This window comes from Eriocheir sinensis, chromosome 18 (genome assembly GCF_024679095.1).
Source record: "Eriocheir sinensis breed Jianghai 21 chromosome 18, ASM2467909v1, whole genome shotgun sequence".
Taxonomy (NCBI): Eukaryota; Metazoa; Arthropoda; class Malacostraca; order Decapoda; family Varunidae; genus Eriocheir; species Eriocheir sinensis.
Window position 1 is genome coordinate 19969161 of NC_066526.1, and position 17624 is coordinate 19986784.

Here is a 17624-nt window from a genome sequence, read left to right on the forward strand (position 1 = left end):
TCGCAGGTAGTGGTGTCAGTACTAGTACAAAACCAATATTTCCCCAGGGGAGCGAGGATGCCACACAGCCAGTGGGGCAGGAGGAGGAGGAGGAGGGGGACATCTCTCGGGTGCTGGAGGTGACGCCGCGCTTGAAGCCCTTCATCACGAAAAGTCAAGATACGTTCAGTCGCCCTTTCCTCAGTTGCAACTCATGTAGCCTCGCATTCACCACCATGCGCAGCCTCTTTGCACACCGCTGTGATTATGTGTGCAAGGAATGTGGGGCGGAGGAGAGCAGCATAGGGGCTCTCACACGGCACTTTCAGTCGTGTCCCCAGCCACCTCCACACCAGCTTAAGTCAACCTCGTTTTCATGTAAATATTGTAAAGCAGTGTTTCAAAAAGAGCACCAGCTACAGCCCCATATGGAGGAACACACAAATGAGTGCCTGAAGCTGTACTCCCAGCTGCTGAAAGAGCTAGGTCTGGCCGAGGCACCAGTCCTCGAAGTCCAGCCGCCACTCAAGATAGGTAGACCTAGAAAGATGAGTGATTGTCCAAAATGTGATTTGATTTACAGCTCAGCAAGTGACCTCACTAGACATCTAAGACAGAAGCATGCCGACACATTGCCTCATGCCTGCAGGCTGTGTGCTGACCGCTTCCAATTCAAGCGTGAGCTGGAAAGTCACATTGTAGAACACTTTCTGGGCTCCTTTAAATGTGACTTCTGTGGGGTCCACTTTGGCCTCAAATATCCTTTTTTGAGGCACCTGGAGGCTCAGCACCCCGGGGACTTCTTGCTGAAGTGTGAGTTTTGTGAGTTCACCACTGGCAGCTTCCAGGAATACAGGGCCCATCGACGGGAGCCCCACGAGGCGGGAGGCCACGGAGAGGTGCCAGCAGGGTGCCAGCACTGTGATGAGCTTGTGCCACTTGATGAACTAGAGGAGCACACAGAAGAGCACATGTGGCAGCAAGAACCACAGCCTTTGCCAGCAAAGCCAGTGAGGGCGGGGGGTGGGAGTGACACCCTCAGAAGGCGGCGGGGACGGTCTGGGAAAAAGTTGCAGCGGTGCTTTGAGTGCTGTATTACATTCTCCAGTCCTGCAGCCCTCTCGCGCCACAACCATGACCGGCACCCTTACAAGTACTCAAAGCAGTGCAGTGTGTGTGGTCACAGGTTCAAGGGGGAGCGTGCCCTCCAGCTACACCAGGAAGGCCACCAGACGGGCAGCTGCTGGTGTCCCGTGTGCAAGATGCGGTTTGGCCAGCGACAACATGTGGAGCAGCACTTCCTCCGCTCCCATGCTGACGTGCCTGCCATTGACTGTGAATACTGTGATGCACGCCTGACATCCTACAGCAAGTACGTGTACCACTGCCGCACCCTGCACGCTAACCAGCTTGAGGACCGCCTTGAGTTAAAGTGTGACTACTGCGATGAGTGTCTGCCCAACCGCATTGTGCTGAACCAGCACATGGCTCGCCGTCACGGTCAGAACCATCAGAATGCACCCAAGAACATGTGTCCAGTATGCAAAAAGTATTTTGTGCATGTTGATGTGCACATGAACATACATACGCGCGCTGTTCAGTTCCCTTGTGAGGAGTGTGGGGAGGTGTTCTTCATGCATTCCAGTCTGCTGGGCCACCGCAAGGTGCGCCATGACCAGAATGCCAGGACCCACCTGTGCACTGACTGCGGCAAGAAGTTCATCAAAAGCTCCCTCCTCAGGCACCACCATGAGCAAGTACACCAGCACAAGCGCCAGTACTTCTGTGAGTACTGTGGCCGCAACTACAAGACTAAGTCGTCCCTCACCTATCACCTGAAGGCTCATACCGGCGAGCGTCCTTATAAGTGTGAGGACTGTGGCATGGGCTTCCACCGTCCCTCCACCCTCAAAACCCACATTGAAGGCACACATAACCGCCCATACCCATATATATACCGCAAAGCTCACCGTCGCGCAGGTGCCGGAGTTGTGGCGGAGGCAGAAGTGAGGGTGGAGGCAGGGGCGGGGCAGGGCAGCCAGGAGGTCTCTGCCGTAGTGGAAGTTGATGTCACAAAATCTGTCGATGTAGTCGATGAAGTCGGGATAGAGATGACCTTGGTGAATGAGGAAGAAAGGAGAGGCGGCGAAGGGGATGTGGCTGAAATGGTGACTATTGTGGAGGGACTGAGGGACCTGCCCAGTCTGTATGGAGAAAATGGTAGCCAGGATGTTTATGTCATACAGGCGCTTGATGACTCTTAGCCCATCCACTCTGCCCTACATTCCACCCACTGTGCCTCTAGCGTTGTCCCCCCCCCAACTTTCACCCACCTGCACAACCTGGCCATGATGCTACTTGTGAGCCCACAGAGCTGCCTCATCACAAGGAAGAACTAAGGCTTGGCACAATAAATCTGATCATGGTCAGCAGATTTGTATTTTTTTGAGGGAGGGTCACTGGTGTGTGTGTGTGTGTGTGTGTGTGTGTGTGATATTTTGGCAGGGAATGGCCAGGATATGGTCACTTATAATTATTACTCATTATCACCACAGTTGTTGTCATTATCATCATCGTTATGTTTCAAGCAATGGGTTTGTATTACTTTGAAAAGGAAATAAAAATTCATTCCAAGAACATAAAACTTCTTACATTTTCTAGTCTTAATGCACAGGGAAAAAGAGTGAAATTAATGTGATAAAAAATGAACATAAATATTTGATTGAAGTTGTGAACAGAGCCTCTCACCCCACCACTTATTTAGCCCAGTAGCAGTGGGGATCATGTTTCCTAATGGTCCCTCCAAACGAGAAAAATGAGAAAAAATCATCACTCACACAAACCATTTCATAATATATATCAAAGCATTTGTGATCAGTTTATGCATCATTTATTTTGCGGGGTTTATATCATGGCACAAATTTGGCCCGTCGCTGCTACACGGTAAAGCCACAAATTTGGCCCGTCGCTGCTACACGGTAAAGCCACAAATTTGGCCCGTCGCTGCTACATGGTAAAGCCACAAATTTGGCCTGTCACTGCTACACGGTAAAGCCACAAATTTGGCCCGTCGCTGCTACACGGTAAAGCCACAAATTTGGCCCGTCGCTGCTACCGGGTTAAAAAGCTGCTTGTTTTGAGAGTGAAGCATGTTGTGAGGGTAAGGAAGGGACTGAGGTTCTCAAGTGTACTAAAAAGGCGCTGCTACTGCATTTCTATTGTCTTACAGAGGTAGACAGAACTCCTCAATTGATTATATACACATTCAGTTCTTTCTCGACTCTTCAAACAGCTTTTTAAGTGTAGTCATTCTGTAATTTTCCATATACTTAACCCATCCGCTGCAATTGTGACGGATTTGGCTTTCACTGGTAGCCTGGTAACATATACTCACAGGTCTTTCTCTGCCTCTGTGGTGGATACTGGAGTGTTTCCCATGTGGTTTTGGTATGCTGGATATCCCCTACTAAGGTGCATGACTACATTTTTCTTCAGTGGATTGTAGCAGCCACTTTTTGATCCATTCCTGTAGCTTGGTGATGTCTTCTGGTAGGATATCCACAGTAAAGGGGTTAATTTACCTTACATTGCATCACAAAGACAAGTACATTTCATGCAACTCAAGAATCATAACAAGAGGTGACTCATACTTATACAAATGTTAGCATACTAAAACAAGTCCTCTCCAAACTTACCAGCAGCAGGCTCCTCTTAACCATTCATTAGCTTGACAGAGGCACACGGATTTGAGCCCCAGCTACTGGTAACCTGTGTTCTGCATTTCTCTTTTCTTACACGATGAAGCATCCTGTCTCTACTACGGTCAGTTCTTGTTTGAACTTACCTTGGCTCAGAGTTCTATATGGAGACACACTTACGGGCAGTTGTTCACCACCCTGCCCTTATCATCTGGCTAAGGGAGGTCACAGTCAACTTAAAAGTGAAAATAATATAAGGGTACTCTGTGACTCTGAGGCAAGTTAACACAGGCCTAAAGGGCATATCTCCCTCCACATTACCATCATCAGTGTATGTAGTCACTCATTATCCAGGATACAATACAAACCAACTTACTGCACATACTTCAAGAAAGGAACTCTTATTTATCAGCAAGTAGAAGAAAACTTTGACGTCTTTCATCAAGGAGGGAACGTTATTCAAGAGGGAGAGGAAGAAGGCATGAGAGAGAGAGAGAGAGAGAGAGAGATTACTTAAATACCAAAAAATATAAGGTGTGGCCTAATCTAATATAAGGGTTCAGTGTAGTGTTTATACAGAGTGGAGATGTTTACAGGGAAAGCATCCTATATTTCTAAGGGGACCAAGTTAAGCATTATCAGAATTGCTTAGTGAATGCAAAGAAAGTTACTGAAGCGATCAATAACTGTAGAGTGGGAGGTTTCAAGAGGAGAAAGGGAAAGAGAAGGTGAGGGGCTGTTCTTCGTGCCTCTGAAAGGAGAAAGTGGAAGAGGATGGGGAGCTGCATTAATATAACTTCTGAGAAAAGAAACAGAGAAAGAGAAACTGTTGTTCGTCCTCTGCCGTCTCCACTTGTTCTGGCCTGAAAGTTATTCAGAGGATGGTGTTGAGGACGGTGGACCAGCAGCATTTTGAACAAGTTTCCATCCTCCAGATTTTAGAGGGCGACGTGTTCCTAAAAGTCTTGTTTTCATAATACTTTTTGTGTTGTTTGAGTTGGTAGTGTTGTCAATCCACTGGGGATGCTTGTGGTAGCGCTGTGACTGAATGTATTCCTATCTATATGTATTCACATCAGTTTCGTAGAACATTAGCATTGGTGTTATGTTTCCCCTGTGGTTACTGCTGTAGATGTGTCCTTGCTGGTGACAGCGAGGAGCGTGGTAATGTAGAAGTGAGGCGAGCGGAGCCGTACTGACGCCCGCTGTTTGGCTTTTACAGGCCGAAGCGGTGAGCCCGAGTGAGGGCGGAGGTGCTGATGATGCCTCTCCTGCTTCCGGCCGGCCCGCCTGCCCTGTGTGCACCACCACCTTCTCCTTCAGTTCACAAATGCGACGCCATGTGCGATATGAACATCCAGAATTTGATGCCAGTGAACTGGACTCATCTGTGCATCCCCTACTCTCTCAACGCCGCATGGAGGAGGCCCACATGGAGCTGGAGGAGGACTGCAGCACTGAAGAACATGTGATGGACCTCTGCTGCCCCTGGTGTGACCTGGACTTTGAGGAGAAGGAATTGTATGATGAACACCTGGAGGAACATGGGAGACACGCCTTCCAGCTGTACTTGACCAAGCTGGAGCAGACGGTCACCATGCACCAAGACCAAACAGACCCTGCAGTGCTCAGTCCTGGCGAGACTGAGGGACAGAACATGCAGTGTAGTGTGTGCCAGTACACGTGCAGTGGTGAGGTGACAATGGAGAAACATGTGGACAAGTGCCATGAGGAGACCCCGCGGCAGTGCCAGCTGTGTGGCGAGCAGTGCCCCGACAAGGCCTCTCTGCACGCCCACCTCATCCACCACTTCAGCGGGGTGATGGAATGCCCTGTCTGTCCTGTCAGGTTCTCCATCAGGGACCACCTTCTTGCTCACCTGCAGTTTTACCACACATCTGGATATGCCATTGTGTGTGCCACCTGCAACACTGAGTTCAACAACTTTAAAGGCTTTGAGGCCCACCAGGCACATGAGCACGGCATCGGGGCCAAGAAGTCCTGCGGGCTGTGCGAGAAGGAGTTCTTCTCCGTGGACTTAGAGGAGCACCTGGCTGAGCATGAGGCGCAGGTGGACTGGAAGGAGGGCCGCACGCATGCTTGTAACTTTTGTCAGGCAAGCTTCATGTTCATCTCTAACCTGTATCATCACAATCACCATGATCACGCAAGCACCTTCACCTTCAAATGCAATGAGTGTGAGCGGCGCTTCAGGACAGAGCGCATGCTGTCCTCACACATCCGGGGTCACAGGTACGGCACACACCAGTGTCCTGCGTGTCGCCTAAAGTACAGGCAAGTGGACCAGCTCAAGAGACACCTCCTCACGGCACACCCTGAGGTGGATGGCTACAGTTGCAAATTCTGCTCCATCATTCTGAAGAATTACTCCACTTATGTGGCTCACCTCAAGTTCAAACACCCGAGGGAGGCAGGCTATGATAAGCGACCGGTGAAGTGCAGGCTGTGCGGGGAGTCCTTTGCACACAAGGTTCAGTGGAAGTACCACATGAGGAACCACACCCGCTCGCTGCAAACCTGCAACATCTGCGGCATCACCATAAAGAACCTTGACGTCCACATGAACCTCCACACCAGGGAGAAGAAGTATGAGTGTGGGGAGTGTGGCGCTGTGTACCACAACAAGGCGAGCTTCCATTTCCACGTGAAGCGTGTCCACATGGGGGAAGAGATGAGGAAACATATGTGCAGCACCTGCAACAAGGGCTTCCTCACCCCTGCCGACCTGCGCATCCACTTGGCGCGAGTGCACCGTGGCGAGAGGAACTTCTGGTGCAACATATGCAAGAAGGGCTACAAGAGCAAGGTGTCCCTCACCTACCACCAACGTCTGCACACTGGCGAGCGGCCGCACCGTTGTACTCTGTGTGGCCGAACCTTCCGGGTGCCCTCCCACCTCAAACGGCACATAGAACATGACCACCGCGCGCAGTACACTGGCGTTTACTACAAGCAGGGCCGCCCCAAGAGCCAGGAGGAGCGCAGCCTCCCACGCCGTCACCACCAGCAGAACCCTGGGCCACGGCACCCTGCCAGCAAGGAGCCATCCATCGCGGCCGTGGAGGAGGTGAGCACCGCCATCCCGGAGGTGGTGCAGATCACTGTGCCTATGGAGATGGGCAGTGAGGTGGTCTCTGCTGTGGGCACTATGCAAGAGCTTGGCACGGGCCAGCTGGAGATAGAGCCGGGCGTTGTGTATGTGGTCTATGAAAATTAATAGCTGCCTCACATGATGACAAGACTTGTAAAGCAATATTTTTTACATATATGTATATGGAAAGATTTTTATTTCGTTAATTTATTTCGTAAAAAGGTCTACTTTCTTAATAAAAATGAACTAAATTTGTTGTTTGTAAGCCTTGCTGCACTCGACTGGGAGACAATGCCTCAGGACCCTTCAGCCTCGCACTTAATACTGTACTGGTTTGCTTAATAGTGCACCAGATTATGCTATCAGACTTAAATGCACATTTAACTATCTTATAAACAGATGCAGTGACGCTGGGAACTGCTGTGAGGCAAAAACAGGGCAGTAGTCGCAGGGGGAACAGCGAGGCGGCAGTTTGTTCCTCTAAGTGTGAACCGGGACTCTTGCTCTTACAGGGAGCAGCCCCCGGCACATCCTCCCGACGCCAGGACTCCTGTGGAACACCAGACCCTTCAGACCTTCAAGGGGAAGAGGACTCCATGACAGAGGAAGGAAAGGACAGTTGCCCTGTCACGACTGTTGCTCACCACCTGCCTGCTGTGCCAGCTGCCTCAAGCGTCACTCCAGATGAGCGCACTATGCCGACGTCCCTCTCCCAGCAGTGCCCCGTGTGTTTCGTTACGTACTTCACCATCAGTGACCTTAGAAACCACTTCAGGCGAATGCATTCAGATGCCGAGTCTGTTAAGTGCGTCCAGTGCAACGCTCAGATGGCTGCTAATTTTGAGGTCTTTCTGGCACACTGCAAGGGTCACCAATGTGGAGATAAGGCGGCAGCGGGGCGCGGCACCAAGACACGGGAATGCCACGTGTGCCATAAGGAAGTGACAGCCACGGGCTACTCCCACCACCTTGCCTCGCATAAGATGGTGACTTGCCCCAAGTGTAACCTCAAGGTAGGCCAGCGCAACCTGAAGAGGCACATCAACTATTCCCACATCAAAGAAGTTGTCTACCCGTGTGTGGACTGCTCGGCCGTCTACCACGACGCCTCCAACCTGGTTAGTCACCGCAAGAGAAACCACATGGGGCAGGAGGTGCGGCCACACCTCTGTGAAGTGTGTGGAAAGAAGTTCATCACACCATCTGACTTACGGACGCATGTAGCGGGTGTCCACCACAATGTGAAGAAGTTTGTGTGTGAGTTTTGTGGCCTCAGTTTTAAGATTTCATCGGCACTCATGTACCACCGCCGCCTTCACACTGGTGAAAAGCCACATGCGTGCCACGTGTGCTCACGGCCCTTCACGAAGCCCAACGCACTGGCCAAGCACGTGCGGCGTGTGCACGGCCTCGAGTACCACGGCAAATATAGAAAGAGGATCAAAACCATGCCGCTGCCCCCCAAAGGAGTCCAGGGTCAGGACGCCTCCAGCACTAAAGCGCCCTCCAAGTGTGAGGATGAGGCAGGCCCATCACTACCTGAGGAGCGGAGAGAAGCCAGCAGCACGTCCAACGCAAAAGAGGGGCTGCGGGAAGAGGATGACTGTGAGGGCGTATCGACGGTGTACTCCTTGGCGGAGGGTAATGTAGTGCAAGTGGTTGACCTGCACACCTCTCAGCCCCTCCAGAACCTCGCTTATTTTAGGCCCGGTGTTGAGGACCGTGCAGTGGCATGTCCCTTCGAGGCTGCTGCTCCCCTACACACCATCACCTACTACAGGCATGAAACTGAGGGCCAGTACACCATGACTGAGCTGCTGCCATCCCAGAACCCACCAGACCCCACCTCCACCCGCCCCTACCCTGGCGCCACCCCCTCCCCAGAGTCTGCCAGTCCCCACTGACGAAGGCTCCTTCATGGCCGTTGAGGAAGGTGATTATTAAGAAAAAGAAGTACTATCTAAATTTTTCTCCGTGCTCTTCCACATGTATGCCGTCTCTTGCACTTCATCCGTGGTGGGTGCTGCTGCCATTGCTTGTGGGAGAGTGGTGTGAGGGAGGGAAGGGGAGGGGAAGGAATAGGTTGTTGGGCACTCTTGTCCCTCAGGTCATAATCATTTGCAAGAAGGTTTTAGGAACGGACTGCCTGTCAGCAGCATAGTGGTAAGGCCGTGGAGCGATGGTCATGTTGGGCCAAGTAGCTGTCTATGTGTGGCAGGCAGGAGCCATGCCGCATGCTGTGCCTTAAGCTCACTCAATCTCTGCTGTACATTGGTCAAGCTGCACTGTGTTGGTGGACTCGGAGCAGAACAAGTAACAGGATGAACACAGTGTAGTGGAGTTGTTGGTGACCGGTGGTAATGATGAACATTTTGATAACTATACTGCTGCCATTACTACTTGTGATAAAAATATAATAATTACAACAGTAGCAACAGCAGTGTATTGATAACATGATCCTAACAAGAGAAAAATACATGCTGGGATGTCATGATAAAATAATGGCTGCTAGTATGGTGATCTTAACATGATATATGTATAAGGATATCAACTATCTGCTAGAATTAACTCAGTATTTACAAAGCATCAAATGATCCTTCCATTCACAACGGTTTTTATGGTATTTGTATCTGTCTCCTCGGCGGTGGTGGGGGTGCAAGGTTGACCAGGCCTGCCGCTAATCTTTCAAGAAATTGTGGTTATCATCAGAGCCTCAGGTCCTTGGTGGCCAGGGCGCTGCTGTATGATGTGTTGGCTGGTGTCAGGATGGTTTGCATGCTTGTTTCCAAGCCTTCTGTGGCAGGTGTATGGTGAGGTTCACTGAGGGTGACCACCCTGGGGAGACTCGTGAGTTAGGAAGCATGATACTTGTGTATAACTCGCACCGGTGCCCCAAATGACTTTATATCTAAAGAACGCTGAGGAAGGGGTGCTGCCATGCTGGAGCTACAGAAGGACATCACTTTGCTATAGGTGTGTATGAATCACGTATGCCTGTGCTGTTCATCCCTGAAGGCTGTCGAAATCAAAATCTTATGATGTGTGTGTGTGTGTGTGTGTGTGTGTGTCTCTCTCTCACAGCATAGCTGCCCCTTGCGGTGGGTGAGGGGCGGGGTGGAGTGCCTGCTGACCGCCTGCTGTCTTTCAGGTGGCCCCGAGGCAGAGGGGTGCCGTGCAGGGCCTTCAACCCCCTACCTCCACTCGCCGCGTTGTCTCCATCCCGTCCGCCTTCAGGAAATGCCCTCATTGCCCCACCATCTTCCTGGACCACCTGCAGCTGGCGCAACACCTCGCACACGATCACCAAGATCACCAGCAGGAGCGACAGTGCCCTCGCTGCTGTAAACATTTTCTCACTTACGAGGACCACACTGCGTGCGAGCCCTGCCTCCTAACGCTGCGCCAGAATGCCTTGCCTAGCAAGGAGACCCGTGACACCGCCGTCCTCGCTGGTGCAGGCTCCTCGGTCATGCTGGAGTGCGGTCACTGTCACAAGAGCTTCAATTCTCGGGTGTTGGTGGAGCTTCACTGCTTGTCAACGGGACACGACATGAACCGCATCACCAAGAAAGACAAAGAAAAGATGCAGTATCAGGCAGAGAATAAAGATGTGACAGGCCTCTCTGGGAACACTTCAGCCCCAAACCCCGAGCCCTCTACCATTCCAACTTCGACCAGCAGTAACAGCAACAATAGTGGCAGCAGCAGCATTAGTAACAATATCAATAACATCAATAGCAATAATGAAAACAACAACAGCAGCAGCAATAGCAGTTGTCTTAAGAAAACAAGCGCGGGCAGCAGCAGCCGAGGACGGCGGGGTCGCAAACGTCGGCTGATTCGAAAGAACCAAACAGCTTGTGATGAGTGCGGCGACGAGTGCGGCTCAGCGTCCAGCCTGTACACACACTTGCGCGCCAGCCACCCGGAGATGTTCCCTCACCCGTGCGGGGTGTGTGGCAGACGGTTCAGCCTCGAGGCCAGCGCCAAGGAGCACGAGCGGCGCCACACCCTCGGGGAGCTGCAGTGTCCCGTCTGTCCCCTCAGGTTTTCCCGCATGTCCCACCTGCACCACCACGCTCGCCAGCACCACCCTGACTTCACCAACTTTCCTTGCCAGTACTGCGGCGCTGTCAGCTCCACGGTGGAGGCCCTGCACTCCCACATAAAGGTGCATCACGGGGACCGCCTCGGCCTGCCTGCCGCTTTCACCTGTGAGGAGTGTCAGGAGACCTTCCACACCGGCAAAGCTCTGGCGTGCCACCGCTTCAGCCGCCACCCAGGCACGGCCAAGTGTGGCATTTGCGGCGCACAGGTGGGTCGACGCTACCTCAGCAAACACATCAACGCCGTGCACACCAAGGAGAAAGTCCACAAATGTGAGCAGTGCGGCAAAGACTTCTACTCACGCACCAGCCTCACCAGCCACCAAAAAAGGCAACATGGGCCGAGAAAGCACCTCTGTCACCTATGTGGCAAGGGCTACGTGCACAACGTGGAACTGCAGCGGCACCTCAAGGCGCACCGCAACCAACGCGACTTCAAGTGTGACTTCTGCGGTCGATCGTTCTTGAAGGCGGGGGATCTGACGTACCACAGGCGGTCCCACACGGGGGAGAAGCCGCACCAGTGCCGCCTGTGCCCCGAAGCCTTCATCAACCCGCTGGGCCTCAGGAAGCACATGGCCAAGCACAGTGCCGTCAAGAAGGGAAAGAGACTGAAGTATTCAAAGAAGAAAATCGATGAGTTGACTTCGCCGGTGTTGGAACAAGATGACGATGAGGAGTTAGAGGGCGTCGCCAGCGGGGTCAACCTAAGCCACACCCATCCCTCACCCGGGCACCTCCCGGACCCTCAGCATCTCCCCCAACCCCTTCAGACGTTCTCAGATTCCGCAGCCGCAGGGGTGGCATCCCCTCAGCCCCAGCCCGTGCTGCAGCACCTGGCACCCTCAGACCTGCAGGTGCAGCATTTGTCAGTCACAGACCTGGATGGCAGCCAATTGGAGGGCCAACTCGAGCTGTCCCACGTTGTTGATGACCTCAGCAGCGGCGAGTTGCTGGAGATGGGCCCGGGGTTGCTACTCGAAGCCACGGACGTGCGCGGGGGGCACCAGGGCGTCGAAGGAACTGGGGCTGTCGGCGAGTGCAAGGGGGGGAACGAGGTGGCGGAGGGGGAGGTGGGCCAGCAGTCTCAGCCCGTCCAAGTTATTTATGTACATTTTATGGATCCTCCGCTTTGAGCCTCTGCTCGGACACAGATTTTCCTTCGCCTTGTCGATTCCTCTGTGATAAACCCTCGCAACCCTTACTGTTTTCCCCCTTATAAGACGCCATTAAAGCCTGTAATGTACTTTTGTTTTCTTCGCCACCACGGAAGGAAACACTGAGTAAGCTAGATGGTGAAAGGATAATATTAAGAATCATTATTTAGATTCCTTGTCCCAGTCAGCCCTCCGCACACACATTCACTTCATACTTTAAACTTTAATAGAAAAAATGTGCATGGTAATATTTCAATCACGGGTAGAAAAATTGTCAGGTAATAAGGGAAAAATATAGTAATATTAATGACAAGGAGGTCATACAAGCTTACAAAGCGACATTCTGAGATCATTTGTTTTATTTGATGGAAAAGTGAAGAGAAATGTCTGCCAGATTTATTTTGTAAAGTATTAGACCAACATTCCGTGCAAATCGTAGCTGAAAGGTAGTGACGTAAAGAGAGTCATGAAGAGCAGAGAGTCATGTGTCTTGATAAGGTGATAACAGAGAGAGAGAGAGAGAGAGAGAGAGTATAAGTATTAACTCCTAACCTCGCCCCATCATGTCACGACGTGGTAGGTGCAGTCGAGTATTAACGGTGGTGTGTATGTCTGTCTGTCTACGCAGGACGCCGGGGACGCCTCGAAGCTGGGTGAGGCGGTGACGGAGGACGAGGCGGACGCAGAGGAGCAACAGAGCACCCAAAGATCCGTTCCCGACTCAGCCACCCACGAGGAGACCCCAGACTCCTCCCCCGTCCTTCCAGACTCCGATTCCCTCTCCCTGCAGCTGGCGAACGAGAGCTTGACGTGTGGGTGCGGCACGAAGTCGTCTTCCCTGATGGAGCACGTGCAGCACGTCTTCACCCACGCTGGAGGAGCCTTCAAGTGCCCCGAGTGTGCCTGCTCCTACACCACCTCCCCGGGGCTCGCACGCCACCAGCGCCTCGTCCACTCCCCATTCGCCCCAAGTGTAAAAAGTGTGGCCGACTCTGGTTCAGCCTCGAAGGGTAGGGACGATGCATGCCGCTGCGGAGAGAAGTGTCACGAGGATCTGCTGGGCCATGCTCGGGGCCACCTGACGGGCCAGGAGGAGTGCCCAGTGTGCGGCCTCAGAATCCTTACTTCGCGGGCTTTGGAGGCGCACGTTGAACTGAAACACTTGTCCTTCTTCTATTCCTTCCTGAATATCGAGGATGCGGGGAGGGAGGAGGAAAAGGGCACCATTCAGCCGGTGAGGTGTGACGTGTGTGGGAAGGTGGTGTCCACAACTTCCCGCCTGGCCCGCCACCGCTACCACCACCACCCCGAGCATTACCCGTGGCTGTGTTCCTCCTGCAACCTGTCTTTTTCCTCCCTCGAGGCTCGCAGCCTTCACTCTTGTCCGTCCCGTAAGGAAAAAGAGGCCAAAGAGTCTGGTGCCGCACATAAACACGAGTGTTCTGTATGTGGTATTGTATGTAAATCTGCCGTGAGCTTAGAGCGCCATAAGCAAAAATCTCACGCTAGCGGGGCCGCCGCGCCCTTCTCATGTCCCGTGTGTTCCCGAACTATGGCGTCCCGCAAGGCGCTCACAGACCACCTTCGATACCATCGGCGACAAGGCTTCCCGTGCCACATATGTGGCGCCAAGCTCAAATCTTCTGACTCTCTTAGTGTGCACATGAACGAAATTCACACCCACGAGGTGCGTATACAATGCAAGCAGTGTCCGCAGGTGTTCTTCTCTTCAGGACGACTCGCCTACCACATGAAGCGACATCACACGGACCGTCGCTCGTACACCAACCTGTGCCACCTGTGTGGCAAGGCGTACCCGTACCCGAGCGAGCTTCGGCTCCACCTTCGCTCCCACCGGAACGAGCGGCCGTACAAGTGTGACCAGTGTGCGAAGAGCTTCCTGAAGCAGGGCGATCTGACCTACCACAAGCGGTCCCACACGGGCGAGCGGCCGCACAAGTGTCCGCACTGCGACGCGCGCTTTCCGCGGCCCAGCACACTCATGAGTCACATCCGCTTCCAGCACCTCGAGAAGCCCGGCGTCGGCACTGTGTCTGTAGCCACCACCACCTCCGTCTCCACTTCCGCCACCACCACCACCATCACCTCCACCCCCAACATCATCACTACCTGCACCCCCATTGCCAATAGTACCGGCGCCACCGTCCCCACTATCGCTGAGGCAACGGCGTCCGTAGCCGCCGTCGCCCCCTACGTGGCAAGCGGCACCGCGGCTGATGCTGTCGTATCCTCGGCGCCCTTCATGGCCACAGTGAACGCGGCAGCCTTCCCGCCCCGCCCGCCCGCCGTGACCGTCATGACCGTGCCCAACGGCGTCCAGCGCGGCCCTGCCCCTCCCACTTTGGTGCCCGTGGTGGACGGTCAGCTGGTCAACACGGTGGTCGGGAGTCACGTGACCGAGATGCAGCCCGTGCAGTATGTGCAGGTGGACGGGCTGTCAGGCGGCCAGGCGGTGCAGGCCGTGCCGCAGGCCGTGCAGGGCGTCGAGTACGCCGAGGCCGCCACGCTTCCCTACCAGATCGTTCATCTGCAAATTTTGTAGTATCTTGCCCATCCTCATGGGGCCGCGGGGCGTCCCTGTATGTTCCCCTGAGGGTTGGGGCCGCCGGGGCTGCAGGGCAATAAAAAGGACATAAAGAATTATGACGAGTGTAACTCTGCCTCACCTGAAGGCTCGGCCGCGTCCACCACCTACGTAAAGGATGCTTCGGCCGCGGCAGCCTCTGGAGGCCCTTGGCTGCAGTGAGTGGATGTGCCATCGTTGTTATATTTATTATTTTCTTACGTAAAAAGTTTATTACATGTATTTTGAGATAAAATAAAAGAATCAGTCACCTTTCATAGTTAATAACTTCGCCAGTGTCCGTCAGCAGCATGAGGAAGCGGCGCCCGGCGGGCACCAAGGCGGCAGGAAGGAACCTTTGCTGCCGCGGGACTGACTGGGAGGTGCAGGTTTCCCAGGGCGAGGACCAGCCCGTACACCACAAATGAACCCGGCGGGAGGGTGGCGCCGCCGCTGATGGAGGGATGTGGGTGGACCGCTGCTTCCTGGGATCATCTCGGGCGCAGCACATTGTTCAGCATGGGTGGCCGCAGGCGCCCTCCCCGCCACCCTCAGGCGTCCGTCAAGGCGGGGAGAGGGGAGGGGGGTAGATGAAGGGTGGCTCACCACTCGCGGCAATGACATCATGGCGGCCCCAAGGCCAGGCGGGGGCCGGGCAGGTGTGGCGGGGCAGGTGTGAAGGTCGCCCCTGAGCACAGGTGTGTTTATTCCCAGGGAAGGTCTGGACTGTGATGAGAAGCCATAAAATCCCCCCCCCCTCTCTCTCTCTCTCTCCCTCTCTCTCTCATGTCAGCTTGTAAAGTTATTTTCACTTGCTTCTAGATAACTCAAGTGTTCCATTCTTTGATGTGAACCTCATCAGTCAGGCAAGCCGCGTTCATCCCTTGTTATTGATATAAGTGCACGCGTTCGTTCCTCCTTTAAAGTGTCACGTGTTCTTCCCTTTAAATTTACCAACACGAGAGAGGAACAGCATTTGTCATATTATTTGGAGCGGCATTTACAGTTTATTCATTGTCTCAGTTGGCCTTCACACACACACACACACACACACACACACACACACACACACGAGGATTTATAGAAAACGGGATAGGTAAGTGGAGAGGGGCGTCAAGCTCTCCTGGAGTAACTATTATGAGCTGGAAGGTGACGTTAGTATGTAGTACACGATAGTAGGGGGAGAGTGGGAGGGGCGCGGGGAGGAGGCGTGAAGGGGTGAGGGGTCCAAAGCCTCCCTGGAATAGTACTTGGCTTACACGTGACTCTCCTCTCCCTCCCTCCCTCCGTGGTTTCTTAGCATTTTTCTTGTCTGTCTGATATAATTCCTTTTCATTGTATCAAATAAGTTTGTAAGGAAAGTTTAAGAACCTTCTTTTTTAAAGTTTCCATTTACATGAATTGGCAACGCGACCAAATTAGGCTTACTGTCCCCCCTCCCCTCCCTCTCCCTTACCCCATCACCTCTCCCGTATATCCACCTCGTCCCCTCCCCCTCTTCCTCCCTTGCCCCTCCCCCCTTCCAAGGCCCCGCCCCAACTTCCTTCATGAGTGAACTGCGAGCGAGACAGACTCAGACAGTCAGACAGCGCCAGCACCGTGGCGAGGAGTGAGGCAGCGTTGCGTCTCGTTGTTGCTTCACTTGACTCTGTGAACCAAGTGGCGGAGCTGCTCTCGAGACGTCCGCCTCTTTAGGGCTGAATGTGTCCGCGTTGTGGAGAGTGCGAGGCGCCAGTGCTGGGGGCTGTCAGCGTCCGCAGACTGATACCCAGCACCGAGCGAGCAGCACACGGCGGTCCTCCCCCCAGCCAGCCGCGTGTGTGAATGGCGAGCCACGGCCAGTGAAAGTTGTGTGAGCCACGCAGGTAGAAAGTGGCGGAACGTGTTGTGCTGCCCCAGGGGACTTACGGTGCCGTCACTGGCGCCCGAGACAGTTGTAGTTCCCGTGGCCGCTGCGTCTGAAGATCAATGTCTCTTTCATCAGCGCCGCGGGCTCCCGCCTCTCGTAACGTGAAACTTTAAGCTGTGCATTGTTTACCTCAAGTGAGGCTGCTTGGCGGATCCGTCAGTCTGGGCCTGTGTGGTGCAGCTCCTCCACCACTGTCACGTGGCGGTGCTTGGCTGAGCAGCAGCAAGTGACACATCCGACGACCTCACGCAGCACCACCTGCATCGCCGTGACTGTTCGCCTTGAGGTTCCACCCGCCAGCCGCACCTCCCCCGGGACGCACCCACCGGGGAGATGGTCGAACACCAGCCCCGGCTGTCACACCACCTGATGCCGCCGGGCCGTGCAGAGCTCCACCGCTGGTCTCGCCTCCGCTTGATAGTCACACTATCTTATCAACCTTCCGTGTGCCGTCAAGGGGTGGTGGCGGTGTTGCCGAGGCAGTGCTTGCTCACTGGTTGACATAAACAGTTGCCCCCGCCACCGCCCGTACGTCTGTGCGGGGCTTGTGCAACGTCGTGGCGCCCTTGTGTGCAGTGACGGGGTCGTTGTTGCGAGGGTGAGGCTCACAGTGATGCGTGGAGCGTAGAGAACAGTGACGGGGAGAGAGTGCAGCGAGAGAAAACGGGAGGGGGGAGTGGTGACTAGCGACTACGAGTGCCGTGATACGTCAAGAGGGATTTGTTTATAAGTGTGTGGCAGGAAGCAGAGTGGAGCACAGTAGCAGTTGTGGGTTGCGGCACAGTCAGCAGCAGTCAGCCGCCGTGACCACTGACCCATATTCACACACCGTCCGTCGCCACCGCTGTAGACACCAAGTGGTACGCCGGGGCTGGCCGCGTGTACGGTACCGTCAGCCTCGTGACTGAGGCACCGCGCAGGCAGGCGTGTGTTGTACGCCACTTCTGACGGAGCGGCTGACGAGGGTCACTGTCTTCTGAGGGTCGTGGTGTGGTGCCCAGCTCAGCTGTGCGCCAGGCATGAGTGGCGGCAACAAGTGGGTGGGGGGCCGCACTCGGCCTGCCCGCCGCCCCCTGATG

General features: G+C 54.0%; 1 protein-coding gene across 4 annotated transcripts in view; it reads left to right on the forward strand.

Annotated features, from left to right (window-relative positions):
• LOC127000424 (zinc finger protein 12-like) overlaps positions 1-14909 on the forward strand; it is a 33541-nt gene extending 18632 nt beyond the window's left edge. The window contains exon 6 of one of the 4 annotated variants that reach the window (XM_050864138.1): positions 12681-14909. In XM_050864138.1, coding sequence (XP_050720095.1) covers positions 12681-14615 — 1935 coding nt within the window. In that variant the 3' untranslated portion in view covers positions 14616-14909. Of the gene's footprint in view, positions 1-47; positions 4878-4899; positions 7041-9937; positions 12142-12680 lie in introns of those variants that run through there. The other 3 variants (XM_050864135.1, XM_050864136.1, XM_050864134.1) reach the window with 3 other exon arrangements.
• The last annotated feature ends 2715 nt before the right edge of the window (positions 14910-17624 follow it).